Below are 18420 nucleotides of genomic sequence, written 5' to 3' on the forward strand. Positions count from 1 at the left end.
AATTTGGAGAATGTCTCATGACACTTGAAAATAATGTATATTATTGTTCCTTTTGGATGAAATGCTTTATAAATATCAATTAAGTTCATCTGGTCTAGTGTATCCTTAAGGTCTGGATGATTTTCTGTCTGGATGATCTATTGATGAAAGTGGGGTGTTAAAGTCTCCTGTTATTGTGTTACTGTTTACTTCTCCTTTTATGGCTGTTAGTATTTGCCTTATGTATTGAGGTGCTGCTATGTTAGGTGCATATGTATTTATACTTATTACATCTTCTTGGATTGGTACCTTGATCATTATGTAGTATCCTTTATAAGAGTATTTTTTTTTAACCATTTGTCTTAAGTAGTGTCACCCCAGCTTTCCTTTGATTTCCATTTGCACAGAATACTTTTCTCACCCCTTCCCTTTCTATCTGTATGTGTCTCTAGATCTGATGTGGGTCTCTTATAGTATGGGTCTTGTTTTTGTATTTATTCAGTCAGTCTGTGTCTTTTGGTTGGAGCATTTAATATGTTTACATTTAACACATTGATATGTATGTTCTTATTGCCATTTTGTTAATTGTTTTGGATTTGTTTTTGTAAGTCTTTTTTCTTCCCTTCCTCTTTTGTTCTCTTCCTTGTGATGACTAAATTTACTCTTGTGTTTTCTTTGTATGTGTATCTATTGTAGATTTTTGGTTTGCAGTTACCATGAGGTTTTGATATAGCAGTCTGTAAACAAGGTTGTTTTAAGTTGCTGTTTTTTTTTAAATTTCATTTTCAATATCCTACATTTGTACTCTCCTCATGATGACTGGTTTTGATATCATATTTACGTGTGGATGATTTTCTACCATTACTGAATGTTGGCCTTTACCAGTGAGCTTTTCCATTTGTAATTTTCTTCCTTCTAGTTGTGACCTTTCCACCTAGAGAAGTTCCTTTAGCATTTGTTGCAGAGTTGGTTTTATCTGGTGGTGCTGAATTCTATTAGCTTTTCCTTGTTTGTAAAGCTTTTGATTTCTCCATCAAATCTGAACAAGTCTTCTTGGTTTAGGTTTTTCCCTTTCATCACTGTAAATATATCCTGCCATTCCCTTTTGACCTTCTGTGGAGTTTCTGCTGAAAAAATAAGCTGATAAACTTGTATGTTATTTGTTGCCTTTTCCTTGTTGCTTTTAGTATTATCACTTTGTCTTTAATTTTTGTCAATTTGATTACTATAAGTCTGTGTGTGTTCCCCCTTGGGTTTATCCTTCCTGGGAGAAGTCTCTGCTTCCTCAGCTTGGGTGACTGTTTCCTTTCCCATGTTAGGAAAGTTTCAGCTATTAATTCTTCCGTTAATTCTCAGGTCCTTTATCTCTTCTCTTTACGGTACCCCTATATTGCTAATGTTAGTGCATTTAATATTGTCCCAGAAATCTCTTAAGACTGTCCTTATTGCTTTTCATTCTTTTTTAAAATTCTGTTCCACAGTAGTGATTTATAACATTCTGTCTTTCAGCTCACATATACATTCTCCTGCCTTATTTATTCTGGTGTTTATTCCTTCTAGTGTACTTTTAATTTTACTTGTTGTATTGTTCATCTCTGTTCTTTAGTTCTTCACTAAGCATTTATTGTATCTTGTTCTGTGCCCCTGTTCTTCTTTTTTGTTTTTTTTTTTGAGATCTTGGATCATCTTTACTATCATTTCTCTGAATTCTGTTTCAGGAAGATGTCTACCTCCACTTCACTTAGCTGTTCTTCTGGGGTTTTAGCTTGTTCCTTCATCTGGGATATATTCCTCTGCTATCTTTGTCTTTGTTTTCATGGCTTCCATTCTGCAGGATGCAGGGTTGTAGCTCTTGTTGCTTCTGCTGATCTGCCCCCTTGTGGATGAGGCTGGTCTCAGGGGCTTGTGTTAGCTTCCTGGGGAGAGGACTGGTTTGTGTCCACTGCTGGATGAAGCTGGGTCTTGTTCCTCCTCTGGGCAGGGCCATGTCAAGGGTTGTGTTTAGTGACCAGCTGTGGGCTTAGTAAAACTTTAGGCAGCCTGTTCCCACCCTGTTGGTTGTGTGGCCTGAGGTGTTCCAGCACTGGAGCCTATAGGCTGTTGGGTGGGGCCAGGTCTTGGTAAGAAAATGGTGGCCTCCAGGAGAGCTCATGCCAATAAGTACCCTCCAGAACTCTTGCTACCAGTGTCTTTGTCCCTGCACTGAGTCACAGCCACCTGCTGCTGGTTCTGCAGGAGACCGTCCAATACAAGCAGGTAGGTCTGACCCAGGGTCTCCAGGTCACTACTTTTCCTCCTGGGTTCTCAAGACCTTGTATGTGCTTATATGACCTTGTATGTGCCCTCCAAGAGTGGAATTTCTATTTTCCCCAGTCCTGCGGAAGTCTTGTGATCAAACCCAGTTGCCTTCAAAGCCAGATGCTCTGGGGGCCCTTCCTCCCAATGCTAGACCCCCAGGCTAGGGAGCCTGATGCAGGACTTAAAACTGTCTCTCCTGTGGGAGAATCTCTGAAATACAATCATTTTCCTGTTTGTGGGTTGCCCACCTGGTGTGTATAGGATTTGAATTTATCACAATTTCATCTCTCTAGGAGCTGGAACCTTCTGTGGAAGAATCTCTGCCTCATGGGTTTCCTGTTCTCAGGGTCCTACACAACCTGCCTGACTAGCTTCCCTCCCAGTCTTGACTTCTTATCAGTCTCCCATTATGACAAGGGGCTTGTCTGACAAACTGACTTCTTCTAATGTGTGAATGGTAGAGGGAGAGCTGTTTTTCCCTTCTAGGCAACAGGCTTAAACTCTCCCCCTTCTCACAAACAAACACCCCCGCATGTGTCATGCATGCTTTGACACATCCAAAATATGGCTCTAAGAGTCCAGGAAATCCAGCAGGATATTTTTGTGCTGGGCTCTTGTTTCCTTAAAAAAAAAAAAAAAAGAAGAAGAAATAAGGAGCTGTTTCCTCTGCTTCTGTATTTCAGCCCAGATCAAAAATCACACACATTGCTACTGTGTTTAAGCTACTGTGCTAAGTTCTCCTTACAAGGAGAAGAACTCAAGAGTATGCAGTCTGATTGAGGATGTTTTTCTGTGGTGTTTGATAACAGAAGGATACCATCACAAATCCAAGAAAATAAATTTATTAAACTTTGAAGGAAAAAAATCCACAGACATAAAGAAAGTTAAATATAAACTGCAGGACACAACTAGTCATACTAGTGAATAATGGCTTGTGTGGCCAGCAAAGTACCAAAATGACATTCGGAGACCGATTGAGGTATTTAGCTATTTTTGGCTATAGAAATGTTGTCAGCCTACTGTGAAATGGTAAGATAGTTTCCCCAAACACACAGTTTTAAGTTGAATTAGGTTCTACATAGATGAAATTGTCTATGAAACTAAATTATGTAGCTCTTAGAGAAAACCATAGCAGCAAGATAGCAGAAAACCTATTGAACATTTATTACAAGTAACATATTGAACTTTAAACACCCAATTTTAGTTTTTCACTGTCCTTCCTGCAAGAAAGAAGGAATTTAAAATTACCAACCATTAAGCTTATTTTCTAAAAAGGTCTGAGCTAAATGGCAAATATGCTTTTTAAGTTAAAGCTAACTTTAAAGTTTTATTAACTTTAAAAAAATACTTAAAGTGAGAAGCATTCATGAGTGAGATGAGTCTTCTCTTTTTGACAAACCTTTTGCGGAGCAATCCCAATGCTCCTGTGAATGATGTTTAATTTATTCAGGGATTGAGCAATAATTTATAAATTACTCAGACCTCATTTTCTTCTAACTACCAGCTTTAAGGCCAATTCACTCGGAGAGGAGGTAAAAAATGATGAAACTCATTTCACTGCTTTAAATAAATCCTATAAAAGATGTGGTGAGGAAGAAAGTTTCTGCTATGGGTTTAAATAAATTTTTGAGTTATCTTTCGGGATTTAAAATCTTGTTTTTTTTTTTTTGGTTTGTTTCTCATTATCACTAACAATGAGCATGTGTCTGGCTAGAGGCTATGAAAGAAAAACCTACTTCTTGAACTTTTATTCCATGATCTGGTTAACTTCACTTTGACCAGCTTCAACTTACAAAATGCTTCTTGTTCCTATTCCTTCCTTAGATAAATATGAAATACGAGACATTGCGGTGGAGGTTCTAAGGCTTGACTCTTATGATATGCATGCGCTAAGACACTTTTTTCCAGGGCACTGCAGTGATTAAGCATCCTGGTCAATAGGAACAAGCTGTAATTTCTACTTCTCTTAGTATGTAGCCCTCTGACATGAACCAAAACTTGGGTAAGAAAAGGTTTTTTTTGTTGTTATTCTTCTGTGTGTGTGTTTTGTTTTTTTTGGTTCATGGTAAGTTGACTTGTGCAAACATTTAAAAGTTTTCTAAATTAACAAATATTTGTTTACAAATTCAGATAAGATGAGCACTTTCCAATAATGCAGGTAACTACAATCATTTCAGAATCACTTAAAGAGTTTTAGGAGGTATAAAAAGGGCCTTGTAAAAAACTAGTTTTTCTTCAGGTGCATTGACCAAAGCATTAAACCAGCTTTAGACTGCAGTTATTACATTCTTTAGATGGGTTGGCATGAACTACAGTACACCATGTACAGTGTAATATAAAATAGCCATGCTTAAAGTGTAAATTATTAAAAATATCTTTATCCATTTTATGCCAAAATAAATGTTTTACATATCCAAACTATTTCTTCTTACCTATAATTTTAGTTCCCAATTATAAAAAAAAATTATCCTGTGCTATAATTTGCATTCAATCTTCCTGAACTGCAAAAGCCACCTGATTTTTTGCTTTTTCAAAAAGCATGATTAACTATACATTAAAAAACATAGCCATTCAATGCTTAGTAGCACAAAATTAACACCCACAATAACAAGACAATTACTGCCACTAAACAGTCTTTGAGACAGTTCTTTAAAGTATTTACAATTCACAACAGGAATATTTATCTGATTAAGGATTCTTCTTCTTTTTTTAATATAATGTTTCAACATTTCAGGAAAAGGCATTTAGAATTCATATTCCCCACCCTCAACTCACCCCCCTCCCAAAAAAAGTTTAAACATTGTTTTGGTTTAAGCATTCATGCCCCAGCCAACCCTGTGCCATTCAATGGGTAGCTCATGGGAAATCAAAGAAAAGCTATGGCATGATTTTGTTCAGTTGGTCTGTGCTCACATAGCCACATGATGAGAGAAACTCTTTGTCAGGCAAGGGCAGGGCAGTCGCATTGAGTACGAGGCCCTGTGGAGACTGTACTATATGAATGGAGGTATAATCTGGGACAGGTATCTCAGAACTTGGAACATGTTCTGCTGTCCCCGACCTCCCAGCTGTAGTGGTAAGGCTTTCTGTGGTGATGTAAATGTCTTCCTGGTTAAAGCTTGGCTCTACGTGTGATTCAGCCTCGACGTGAGGGGCCAGGGCAATGTACTTTTTGGCGTCTACCTCGCAGAAGTAAGCGTTGTCCACGATGAAGTTAGCTTGGCAGGGTGTGACCACTTCTGGGTGCGTGTCACACTGGGGGTTCCCAGTCTTATTCTTTTGGCCTGGGGAAAGGACCACATTTCCTGCTGGTGTAATGTCGCTTACCTGGGCATAAAAATCAATGTTTGCCAATGAACTTGGATTGCTGAGCTGTGTATGGACAGCTTGATGAGTTGACTCAGTTCCACCAATGAGAAGTGGTCTTGGTTTGTTTTCCTCTACTAGGATAACACTGGGCTGCTGGCTAGCAGGGGCAGCATCATTAGAAGGTGAATTATTTTGATTCTTCTGATCAAGGCATGAGATATCTGCTTCCCCTTTTAACCTTTGTGGCTGAGCAACCTCTGAGGTACCATCGCACATGTCACTGACATGGAAATCAGCCTCCAGAATGTCAGGTTCATAGCAGCTGGTACGCCCAGAGTCGTCATCCTTTGCCCCAAAGATATTGAGTGATTTTTCATGGTCATTGCTCAGAAGTCTGTCTGTGTCTGACCCTTCAGTCTTTTCATCAGGGTCATCAATATCTAGTTCAATAAATTCAACCCAAGAGTCATCATTGTAGAATTCGTGTTTATAGTTGTCATGAATGGCTAAGATTGTATTCACCTCTTCTAATTTTCCTTCCTATAAAATAGAAAAAGAAGATCTATGAAAATAAATTAACAACAATTGATTTAACAAATAATATTGAGTCTAATCAGTAACAAAATCATATAACAAACCATGTAACAAATACATTAGTGAAGAACTTTTCTTTTTTAAAATTATTTTCCATTATGGTTCATCATAGGATACTAAACATAGTTCTCTGTGCTAGACAGAAGGACCTTGTTTATCCATTCCATATATAATAGCATATATCTGCTAACCCCAACATCACACCATCCCTCCTCCAACCCTCTCCCCCTTGGCAATCACGAGTCTATTCTCTATGTCTGTGAGTCTGTTTTTGTTTTGTACATAGATTCATTTGTATCATATTTTAGATTCCACATATAAGTGGTAACATATGCTATATGTCTTTCTCTTTATGATTTACTTCAGTTAGTATGATAATCTTTAGTTGCATCCTTGTTGCTACAAGTAGCATTATTTCATTCTTTTTTAAATGGCTCAGTAGTACTCCATTGTATATATGTACCACATCTTCATTCATTCATCTGTTGATGGACATTTAGGTTGTTTCCCAGTCTTGGCTATTGTGAATAGTGATTCTGTGAACACAGGGGTGCATGTATCTTCTCGGATTAGAGTTTTGTCTGGATATATGTCTAGAAGTGGGACTGTTGGATCACTGTTGCTGTTATTCAGTCACCAGTCATGTCTGACTCTTTGTGACCCCATGGACCACAGCACGCCAGGCCTTCCTGTCCCTCCCCATCTTCCAAAGTTTGCCCAAGTTCATGTCCATTGCATCAGTGAAGCCATTCAGCTATCTGATCCTCTGATGCTCTCTTCTCCTTCTGCCCTCAATCTTTCCCAGCATCAGGGACTTTTTTGGTGAGTTGGCTGTCTCATCAGATGAACAAAATACTGTCGCTTCAGCATCAGTCCTTCCAATGAGTATTCAGGATTGATCTCCCTTAAGATTGACCGGTTTGATCTCCTTGCTGTACAGGGGACTTTCAGGAGCCTTCTCCATCACCACAGTTTGAAGGCATCAATTCTTTGGTGCTCTGCCTTCTTTACAGTCCATCTGTCACAACTGTATGTGACCACTGGGAAGACCATAGCTTTGACTATACAGACCTTTGTTGGCAGAGTAATGTCTCCACTTTTCATCATGCTGTCTAGGTTTGTCATAGCTTTCCTGCCAACAAAAAGCTTGAATCATATGGTAATTCTTTAGTTTTCTGAGGAATCTCCATATTATAAATATTTTCCATATTGGCTGTACCAACTTACATTCCAACAGTGTAGGAGGGTTCCCTTTTGTTCACATCCTCTCCAGCATCTGTTATTTGTAGTTTTTAATGATGGCCATTCTGACTGGTGTGAGGTGGTACCTCGTTGTAGTTCTGATTTGTACTTCTCTAATAATTAGCAGTGTTTAACATCTTTTCATGTGCCTATTGGCCATTTGTATTTCTTCTTTGAAGAAATGTCTGTTTAGGTCTTCTGCCCAGTTTTTGATTGGGTTTTTATTGTTGTTGAGTTGTATGAGCTGTTTTCATATTTTGGAAATGAAGCCCTGGTTGGTCTCATTATTTGCAAATACTTTCTCCCATTATGTAAGTTCTTTTCCTTTATGGTTTTTTTTTTGCTGTGCAAAAGCTTGTAAGTTTGATTAAGTCCCATTTGTTTATTTTTGCTTTTATTTCTATTGCCTTGGGAAACTGACCTAAGAATACATTGATATGATTTATGTCAGAGAATGTTTTGCCTATGATCTCTTCTAGGAGCTTGATGGTATGTATGTATTAGTTGCTCAGTCGTGTCCAACTCTTTGTGACCCCATGGAGTATAGCCTAGGAGGCTCCTCTGTCCATGGGGATTCTTCAGGAAAGAATACTGAAACGGGTTGCCATGCCCTTCTCCAGGGGATCCTCCCAACCCAGGGATTGAACCCAGGTTTCCTGTATTACAGGCAGATTTTTTACTGTCTGAGCTACCAGGGAAGCTCTGATGGTAAAATGCCTTATATTTAAGTCATCTGCATGTAACAGTTGGCCTCTTCCCTTCCAACTTGGATAAATTTTCTTTTTCTTGTCTGATTTCTGTGGCTAGGACTTTCAATACTATGTTAAATAGAAGAGGTGAGAGTGGGCATCCTGGTCCTGTTCTAGATTTTAGCATGAAGGCTTTCAGTTTTTCACCATTGGCTATTACATTGGGTGTGGGTTTGTCATTTGGCTTTTATTATGTTGTGATATGTTCCCTTTATACCTACTTTGGTAAGAGTTTTATCATGAATGGATGTGAAATTTTGTCAGATGGTCTTTTTTCTTGAGATGATCATGTGATTTTGTCTTTTGTTTATGTATCACATTGACTTGTGTATGTTGAGCATCCTTGTGAACTTGGAATGACTCTTGGTTGTAGTATGTGATCTTTTTTTTGTTGTTGCTTTTGGATTTGGTCTGCTAATATTTTGCTGAGAATTTTTGCATCTATATTCCTCAAAGATTGGCCTGTAATTTTCTTTTTTGGTGGTGTTTGTCTGGTTTTGGTATTAGGGTGGTTTCATAGAATGTCTTTGGAACTAATGGAACTCCTCTTTAGTGTTTTGGAAGCTTTTGAGAAGGATCAGTGTTATTTCTTCTTTGTATGTTTGGTAGAATTCACCTGTAAAGCCATCTGGTCCTGGACTTTTCTTTATAGGAAGTTTTAAAATTACATATTCCATTTTACCTCTAGTGATTGGTCTTTTCTAATTATCTATTTCTTGATTCAATTTTGGTGGGCTGTGATTCAAATCTGGTGGGTATGTTTCTAGAAACTTGTCCATTTATTCTAGGTTGTCAAATTTGTTGGCGTATAATTGTTTATAGCATTCCCTGTGGTCTTTGTTATTATTGTGATATCAGTTTTTATGTCTCCTTTCTCATTTCTTGTTTATTTGGGTTCTCTCTCTTCTTGGTGAGCCTGGCCAGAGGTTTATCAATCTTGTTTACCTTTTCAAAGAATGAACTTTTGGTTTTATTGATTTTTTTTCTATTTTTTAATCACTATTTTATTTATTTCCTCTTTGATCTTGATTGTTTCCTTCCTTTTGCTGATTTTATGTTTTGTTTGTTCGTTTTCTACTTCAAGTAGTAGATTAGGTTTTTTTCTTGTTTTGATGAAGAAGGCCTGTATAGCTATGAATTTCCCTCTAAGAACTGATTTTGCTACATCTCAAAGATTTTGTATGGTTGTATTTTCATTGTCATCTTTCTCAAGGTAGTTTTAAATTTACTTTCATCATTGACTCATTGGTTTTTTAGTAGCATATTGCTTTGTGATCATTTTTATTTCATTTCTTTTTCTGTGGTTGACTTTTAGTTTCATGCCATTGTGGTGAGAAAAGATGCTTGAGATAATTTCTATATTCTTTGTTGAGGCCTGTTTTTGTGCTCCAGTATGTGGTCAATCCTTGGAGAAGGCGATGGCACCCGACTCCAGTACTCTTGCCTGGAAAATCCCATGGACGGAGGAGCCTGGTAGGCTGCAGTCCATGGGGTTGTGAAGAGTCGGACACAACTGAGCGACTTCACTTTCATGCATTGGAGAGGGAAATGGCAACCCACTCCAGTGTTCTTGCCTGGAGAATCCCAGGGACGGGGGAGCCTGGTAGGCTGCCGTCTATGGGGTCGCATAGAGTCGGACACGACTGAAGCGACTTAGCAGCAGCATGTGGTCAATCCTAGAGAATATTTCATGTGCATTTAAAGAATGTGTATTCTGTTTCTTATGGATATAATGTCCTGAAAATATCATTTAGGTCTAACTGTTCTATCATTGTCATTTATGATCCCTGTTGCCTTGATTTCTGTCTAGAAGATCTGTCCACTGATGTGAGTAGGGTGTTAAAGGTCTCGTACTATTACTGTATTCCTGTTGGTTTCTCCCTTTATATCTGTTAGGATCTGTTTTATGTATTTGAGTGCTGCAACATTATTGCATCTATGTTGATGAGTATAAAGTTCTTTTCTTGTATTGATCCTTTTATCTTTATATAGTGTCCTTCTTTATCTTTTTTATGGCCTTTAAGGTATGTTTTGTCTGACATGTATATTGTGATTCCCACTTTGTCATTTCCATTTGCATGAAATCTTCTCCCATCACCTTTCAATCTGTGTGTCCTTTGCTCTAAACTGGGTCTCTTGTAGGCAACATAATGTAGGCTCTCATTTTTTCACATAGTCTGCCACTCTGTGTATTCTGATTGGGACGTCTCGTCCACTGACATTTAAGGCAATTATTAATTGATATGTATTTATTGCTATTTTAAGTCCTGCTTTCCCACTGATTTTTAAATTTCTTCCTTGACCCCCTCCCCCTTCTTTTTTGTGGTTTGAATTATTTTTGTATTATGTTCTTTTTGGTTTTTGTGAATCTGTTGTTTGTTCTTAATTTGTGGTTACCTTGTTTTTCATGTATGTATATACCATATTATATTCTACCTGCCTTAGACTAGTAATCACACAGGCTCAAACATGTTCTAGGAAATGATTAAAAAATTTTACATTTTTGTACTCTTTTCTCCCACATTTTAGGATTTTGATGTCCTCTTATATCTTCATGTTCATCCTTTTTCTGTTCATTTCGGTTATCATCACTTTCACAGACATTTAAAAAAAAATCTGTATACTGGCTTATTTAGGTGATTTGCTTTCTAACTGTGATTTCCTCTTCTCTATATATTCTTACTTCTTTTAGAGAAGGCCTTTCAATATTTCCTTTGTACGTGTGTACGCTCAGTCATGTCTGACTCTTTGTGATCCCATGGACTATAGCCTGCTAGGCTCCTCTATCCATGGAATTTTCCAGGCAAGAATACTGGAGTGGTTTGCCATTTCCTTCTCCAGGTGTCTACCCATCCCAGTGATTGAACCTGCATCTCTTGCATTGACTGGTGGGTTCTTTACTAGCTGAGCCACCAGGGAAGCCCTTTAGGTAGGGAAGTCCATTCAGTTCAGTTCAGTTGCTCAGCTGTGTCGAACTCTTTGTGACCCCATGGACTGTGGCATGCCAGGCTTCCTTGACCATCACCAACTCCTGGAGTTTACTCAAACTGATGTTCATTGAGTTGGTGATGCCATCCAATCATCCCATCCTCTGTTGTCCCCTTCTCCTCCCGCCTTCAATCTTTCCCAGCATCAGGGTCTTTTCCAATGAGTCAGTTCTTCGCATCAGGTGGCCAAAGTAATGGAGTTTCAGCTTCAGCATCAGTCCTTAAAATGAATATTCAGGAATGATTTCTTTAGGATTGACAGGTTTAGTCTCCTTGCAGTCCAAGGGACTCTCAAGAGTCTTCTCCAACACCACAGTTCAAAAGCATCAATTTTTTGGCGCTCAGCTTTCTTCATAGTCCAACTCTGACATCCATACATGACTATTGGAAAAACCATAGCTTTGAGTAGATGGGCTTTTGTTGGCAAAGTAATGTCTCTGCAAACATGCTGTCTAGGTTGGTCATAGCTTTTCGTCCAAGGAGCAAGCGTCTTTTAATTTCATGGCTGCAGTCACCATCTGCAGTGATTTTGGAGACCCTAAAAAATAAAGTCTGACACTGTTTCCATTGTTTCCCCACCTATTTGCCAGGAAGTGATGGGACCAGATGCCATGATCTTAGTTTTTGGAATGTTGAGCTTTAAGCCAACTTTTTCATTCTCCTCTTTCACCTTCATCAAGAGGCTATTTAGTTCTTCACTTTCTGCCTTAAGGGTGGTGTCATCTGCATATCTGAGGTTATTGATATTCTTCCCAGCAATCTTGATTCCAGCTTGTGCTTCATTCAGCCCAGAATGTCCCATGATGCACTCTGCATATACGTTAAATAAACAGCGTGACAATATACAGCCCTGATGTACTCCTTTCTCGATTTGGAACCAGTCTGCTGTTCCATGTCCAGTTCTAACTGTTGCTTCCTGACCTGCATACAGATTTCTCAAGAGGCAGGTCAGGTGGTCTGGTATTCCCATCTCTTTCAGAATTTTCTAGAGTTTATCGTGATCCACACAGTCAAAGGCTTTGGCATAGTCCATAAAGCAGAAGTAGATGTTTTTCTGGAACACTCTTGCTTTTTTGATGATCCAATTTGATCTCTGTTTCCTCTGCCTTTTCTAAATTCAGCTTGAACATCTGGAAGTTTTTGGTTCATGTATTGTTGAAGCCTGGTTTGGAGAATTTTGAGCATTACTTTACTAGCATGTGAGATGAGTGTAATTGTGCGGTAGTTTGAACATTCTTTAGCTTTGACTTTTTTTGGGATTGGAATGAAAACTGATCTTTTCCAGTCCTGTGGCCACTGCTGAGTTTCCCAAAATTTGCTGGCATATTGAGTGCAGCACTTTCACAGCATCATCTTTTAGGATTTGAAATAGCTCGACTGGAATTCCATCATCTCCACTAGCTTTGTTCACAGTGATGCTCCCTAAAGCCCACTTGACTTTTCATTCCAGGATGTCTGGCTCTAAATGAGTGATCACACCATCGTGGTTATCTGGGTCGTGAAGATCTTTTTTGTATAGTTGTTTTGTGTATTCTTGCCATTTCTTCTTAATATCTTCTGCTTCTGTTAGGTCCATACCGTTTCTGTCCTTTATCAAGCCCATCTTTGATGAAATGTTCCCTTGGTATCTCTGATTTTCTTGAAGAGATCTCTAGTCTTTTCCATTCTTTTGTTTCCCTCTATTTCTTTGTATTGATCACTGAGGAAGGCTCAGATTATGAACTCCTTACTGCCAAATTCAGACTTAAATTGAAGAAAGTAGGGAAAACCACTAGACCATTCAGATATGACTTAAATCCCTTATGATTATACCATGGAAGTGAGAAACACATTCAAGGGATTAGATCTGATAGAGTGCGTGAAGAACTATGGACAGAGGTTCGTGACATTGTACATAAGAGAATGATCAAGAACATCCCTAAGAGAAGGAAATGCAAAAGGTGAAATGATTGTCTGAGGAGGCCTTACAAATAGCTGAGAAAAGAAGAGAAACTAAAAGTAAAGGAAAAAAGGAAAGATATATTCATTTGAATGCAGAGTTCCAAAGAATAGCAAGGAGAGATAAGAAAGCCTTCCTCAGTGATCAATGCAAAGAAATAGAGAAAAACAATAGAAGGGAAGTCCTTTAGGGCAGGTTTAGTATTGCTGTATTCTTTTAGTTTTTGTTTGTCTGAGGAATTCATCTCATATTCTAAATAATAATCTTGCTGGGTAGAACATCCTAGATTGCAGCTTTTTCCGTTTCAGGACTTTTTTTTTTTCTTTTCTTGGGGATTAACATTTTTTTTTAAATTTTATTTTATTTTTAAACTTTACATAATTGTATTAGTTTTGCCAAATATCAAAATGAATCTGCCACAGGTATACATGTGTTCCCCATCCTGAACCTATATCTTGCCACTCCTTTCTGGCCTGCAGTGTTTCTGTATAGAAATCAGTGGATAGCCTTATGGGGGTTCCCTTGTAATCAACTCTTTTTTTTTTCTTGATGCCTTTAGAATCCTCTATTTTACTTTTGCTATATTTATCATAATATGTCTTGGTGTGTTTGGGTTTACCTTGTTTGGGACTCCGTGCTTCCTATACCTGGATGTTTCTTTCTTTAGGTTTGGGAAGTTTTCAGCATTCCAAATACATTTTCAATACCCTTTTCTCTTTCTTCCCCTTCTGGAATCCCTATTATGCATAAATTGGCAAGGGAAGAAAGACTCCAGTGTTCTTGGGCTTCCCTGGTGGCTCAGCTAGTAAAGAATTTGCCTGCAATGTGGGAGATCTGGGTTTGATCCTCGGGTTGGGAAGATCCCCTGGAGAAGGGAAAGTCTACCCACTCCAGTATTCTGGCCGGAAGAATTCTATGGACTATTTAGTCCATAGGGTCGCAAAGAGTTGGACATGACTGAGCGACTTTCACTTGGCAAGATTTGTATTATCCCATAGGTCTCTTATATTGCTTTCATTTTTTTTTTGTTTTTGTTTCAATTTGACTTTCTGTCTGCTGTCCTGATTGGTTGATTTCCATCATTTTTTCTTTCAGGTCACGTATTCATTTTTCTGCATTATTCCTCCTGCTATTCATTGCTTTTAGTTTAGTGTTCATCTTGGCAAATGAGTTTTCTATTTCTTTGTTCTTCCTTATAGTTTCTAATTTCTTTTTACAGTACTCTGCATTTCTGTCAACAGCCTGTCTTAATTCCTTCAGTATTTGCATTATCTTCTTTTTTGAAGTAGATGTCTATTAGACTGAAGAGGTCTGTTTCATTGTTCTTTCAGGGGAATTCTCTCGGTTTAAAAGGGAATTGTTCCTCTGCTTCTTCATCTTACTTATTTCTCTTATTCTGTGAGTTTAGAAGAATTAATGATCTATGGTCTTAGAGGACTATTTATATGTGGCATTTTTCCTATGTAGTTTGTGTGGGTTTAATATTTTTAGTGGGCTTTACTGGTTCAGTTCAGTCTCTCAGTCATGTCTGACTGTTTGTGACCCCATGGAATGCAGCACACCAGGCCTCCCTGTCCATCACCAACTCCCGGAGTTTACTCAAACTCATGTCCATTGAGTCAGTGACGCCATCCAACCATCTCATCCTCTGTTGTCCCCTTCTTCTCCTGCCTTCAATCTTTCCCAGCATCAGGGTGTCTTCAAATGAGTGAACTCTTTGCATCAGGTGGCCAAAGTACTGGAGTTTCAGCTTTAACATCAATCCTTCCAATGAATACTCAGGACTGATCTCCTTTAGGATGGACTGGTTGGATCTCTTTGCAATCCAAGGGACTCTCAAGAGTCTTCTCCAACACCACAGTTCAAAAGCATCAATTCTTCAGCACTCAGCTTTCTTTATAGTCCAACTCTCATATCGATACATGACTACTGGAAAAACCATAGCCTTGACTAGATGGACCTTTGTTGGCAAAGTGGTGTCTCTGCTTTTTAATATGCTGTCTAGGCTGGTCATAACTTTTCTACCAAGGAGCAAGCGTCTTTTAATTTCATGGCTGCAGTCACCATCTGCAGTGATTTTGGAGCCCAAGAAAATAAAGTCTCTCACTGTTTCCACTGTTTCCCCATCTATTTCCCATGAAGTGATGGGACCAGATGCCATGATCTTAGTTTTCTGAATGTTGAGCTTTAACCAACTTTTTTACTCTCCTCTTTGACTTTCATCAAGAGGCTCTTTAGTTCCTTTTCACTTTCTGCCATAAGGGTGGTGTCATCTGCATATCTGAGGTTATTGATATTTCTCCTGGCAATCTTGATTCTAGCTTGTGCTTCATCCAGCCCAGCATTTCTCATGATATATTCTGCATATAAGTTAAATAAGCAGGGTGACAATATATAGCCTTAAGGTACTCCTTTTCCTATTTGGAACTAGTCTGTTGTTACATGTCCAGTTCTAAGTGTTGCTTCCAGACCTGCATACAGATTTCTCAAGAGGCAGATCCGGTGGTCTGGTATTCCCATCTCTTTCAGAATTTTCCAGTTTATTGTGATCCACACAGTCAGAGGCTTCCCTTGTGTCTCAGTGGTAAAGAATATGCCTGCCAATGCAGGAGATATGGGTTTGATCCCTGGGTTGGGAAGATCCCCTGGAGAGGGAAATGGCAATCCACTCTAGTAGTTTGTTTTTATTATGGATGCCTGTCATTTTTTCCCTCAGTATCTGCTGGCCTTATTCCCTTGATAAGGAGAGTGTGCAAGTGTGATAGCTGGTGCCCAATCCTCAGGTAATCTGTGGTGGCTCATGTGTGCCCCTGGAGCACGTGTTGGGAGCAGAGGTGGTGAGGTGCTCCTTGAGTCTACAAGGAAGGTGGTGTCAGCTCATGACCACTCCTGAAGTGTAGGGGGTGGGTAGTGGCTTGTGATAGCTCTTGGAGCTGGTGAGGGGGGTGCCTGTTACCTGAGAGCAGATGCAGGGACCCTCACCCAAACAACGGTGCCTGGCCTCTAAGACAGTCCAGGCTTCCACCATATACATCCTCAGGTGCGGTTACACCAAACTGCAGCCCCTTCAGGCTGTTTTTACACAACCAACCCAAGTCCTTTCCCTGGGTCTAATCTCTGAAGCCTGAGCTTCAGCACCCAGCCTGCACCAGTGGACATGGGTCTCTGGCTGGGGAGTGCAGGGGAGTGGCACTGACCATCTGTTCAGGTTTCTCTACATGCTAGCTGCTACAAACCTGTTCCTGTGTTCTTCTCTAAAGCTCTGAAGCTCCCCCTCTGTCCTGGCTGATCTCCCCACCAGTGAAGGGACTTCCTGGGGTGGAGTCCCTTTCCAGTTTCTTTCTTTATTCTTTTGCCCTACCCAGTTACATGGAAATTTTCTTGCCCTTTCCAGAGTTTGGATGTCTTCTGCCAGTGTTCAGTAGATATTCTCTGAGGATCAATCCGTATGTAGATGTATTTTTGATAAATTTGTGGGAGGAGGTGAGCTTCATGTTCTACTACTCTGTCATCTTGATTCAGAAGTCAAGAGCTTTTAAATACGTAAGACATCCTCATAATTTTAAGGGATGTATTATTTAAAAACTTTTCCCAGAAGGAATACAAAAAATTAAATGTGATACATATAGCTTGCAAAAGGTTTCAACATAAGGCTCTGTTCTTAAGGTAACATTTAATTAGTGTCATGTACAACTTAGATATTTTATTAATTACCTTGAGGAGATCTGGATCAATTCCTTTAATCTTTGGAACTGGAACTGGGGGTAGAATCAGCATCTTAATCCTTGAAAACAAAATTTTGTTTTGATGTAAGTTACTCATTCTCATTTCAAAAGACAGAAATAAAATATTGACAATATTATTACTAATATAAAGTAACAGAATATTTGGAATAAGTGAATCTGAGAAAGAGAAGGAAAAGCATTAAGCAGTGAATGATGAGGCAAAACTAAAGAATGGAAAAAAACCCTCATCTGAAGTGAATTTAAATAAAATGTGGTTTTCCTATAACTTTTCCTTAATGTCTTTTATAAAGTTTCAGAATTGGGAGTTAGACATTTAATTCCATCTGAAGCCAATTTCCATGTCAGTTATAAGGAGGTAATTTTGATACATAATTCGTTGGGGAAGGGGAGGAGAAAGAGCCAATCCATGTAGAGATATGCACCCTAAAAAAAGAGTGGGCTGAGATAAGTTCATACCACAATGCTCACATGAATTATTAAATTACTTAAGATAATCTCATTAACCAGGATGTCATTGCGTGGTTCATTTCAGTTGGGACAGACTAAATATGAACTATTTCTAATCAGTACAGGTTTATATACACAATTCTATAATGCACTTAAATTTTCTGTTCCAAATATCTACATTACTTTTTGACCATAATTTATTTCAATGTCTATCCTGCCTATCTTGTGCCTAAGTGTATTCCCAGCACTTAGAAAATTTCTGGCACAGAGAAACATTGCCTGAATAAATCTGAGTAAATCATTTGTCTATTTCATTAATAGTGTGAATAGAGTTTTCATTTTAAAATCAACACTGTGGCTCTGGAATAGAGATTATCCATTCTAATCTGATTTTTGGATATCAGATGATATTCTACTCAGTGTGAATAAATAGTCTGGTCTACTCAATAGGGAGGGCTTCCTGGGTAGCTCAGCTGGTAAAGAATCTGCCAGCAGTGCAGGAGAGCCTGGTTTGATCCCTGGGTTGAGAAGATCCCCTGGAGGAGAGCATGGAAACCCACTCCAGTATTCTCGCCTGAAGAATCCCCATGGACAGAGGAGCCTGGTGGGTTACAGTCCATGGGGTTGAAAAGAGTCGCACACAACTGAGCAACTAAGCACAGCACTCAATAGGGAACCCATTCTCTGAATGTTTCCATCACTTTTTAACCTAATCCAAGGCAAATTTCATTTTGTAAGTTGAGTTTGAGTAGACTCACTAGTTTTACTTAGTGGGACAAGTGTTAAATTGTTACTGATGAATAGAAATAATAGGAAAAAAAAAGCATGCTATTAATAACTGCTACCACTTTTGAATGCCTCTAATAATGCCTCCAAACACGGAAAGTGTGTTGGCAAATTTCAGTCTGTGGGCCAAATCTGTTCTGCCCTCTGTTTTTGTAAAGAAAGTTCTTTTAGAACATGGAGTCAAGTTCAGTTTACATATTATCTATGTAACATAGTTTATATATTATCTACAGCTGCCTTCATGACACAGTGGCAGAAATGAGTAGTAGTGACAGAGACTGCATAGCCCAGAAAGCCGAAGATTTACTGTTCGGTTATTTTTAAAACAACTTTGCCAACACTTG

The 18420-nt window shown here is 38.8% G+C and overlaps 1 protein-coding gene across 5 annotated transcripts in view; it reads right to left on the minus strand.

The window, feature by feature from the left end:
- Positions 1-3103: 3103 nt before the first annotated feature.
- Positions 3104-18420, minus strand: part of GHR (growth hormone receptor) — a 312019-nt gene continuing 296702 nt past the window's right edge. For all 5 annotated transcript variants that reach the window (XM_070357599.1, XM_070357600.1, XM_070357602.1 and 2 more), the window contains 2 exons: positions 16812-16881; positions 3104-6126 (listed from right to left, as the gene is read on the minus strand). In XM_070357599.1, coding sequence (XP_070213700.1) covers positions 5155-6126; positions 16812-16881 — 1042 coding nt within the window. In that variant the 3' untranslated portion in view covers positions 3104-5154. The remainder of the gene's footprint in view (positions 6127-16811; positions 16882-18420) is intronic.

The sequence above is a fragment of the Bos mutus genome, chromosome 20 (genome assembly GCF_027580195.1).
Source record: "Bos mutus isolate GX-2022 chromosome 20, NWIPB_WYAK_1.1, whole genome shotgun sequence".
Taxonomy (NCBI): domain Eukaryota; kingdom Metazoa; phylum Chordata; class Mammalia; order Artiodactyla; family Bovidae; genus Bos; species Bos mutus.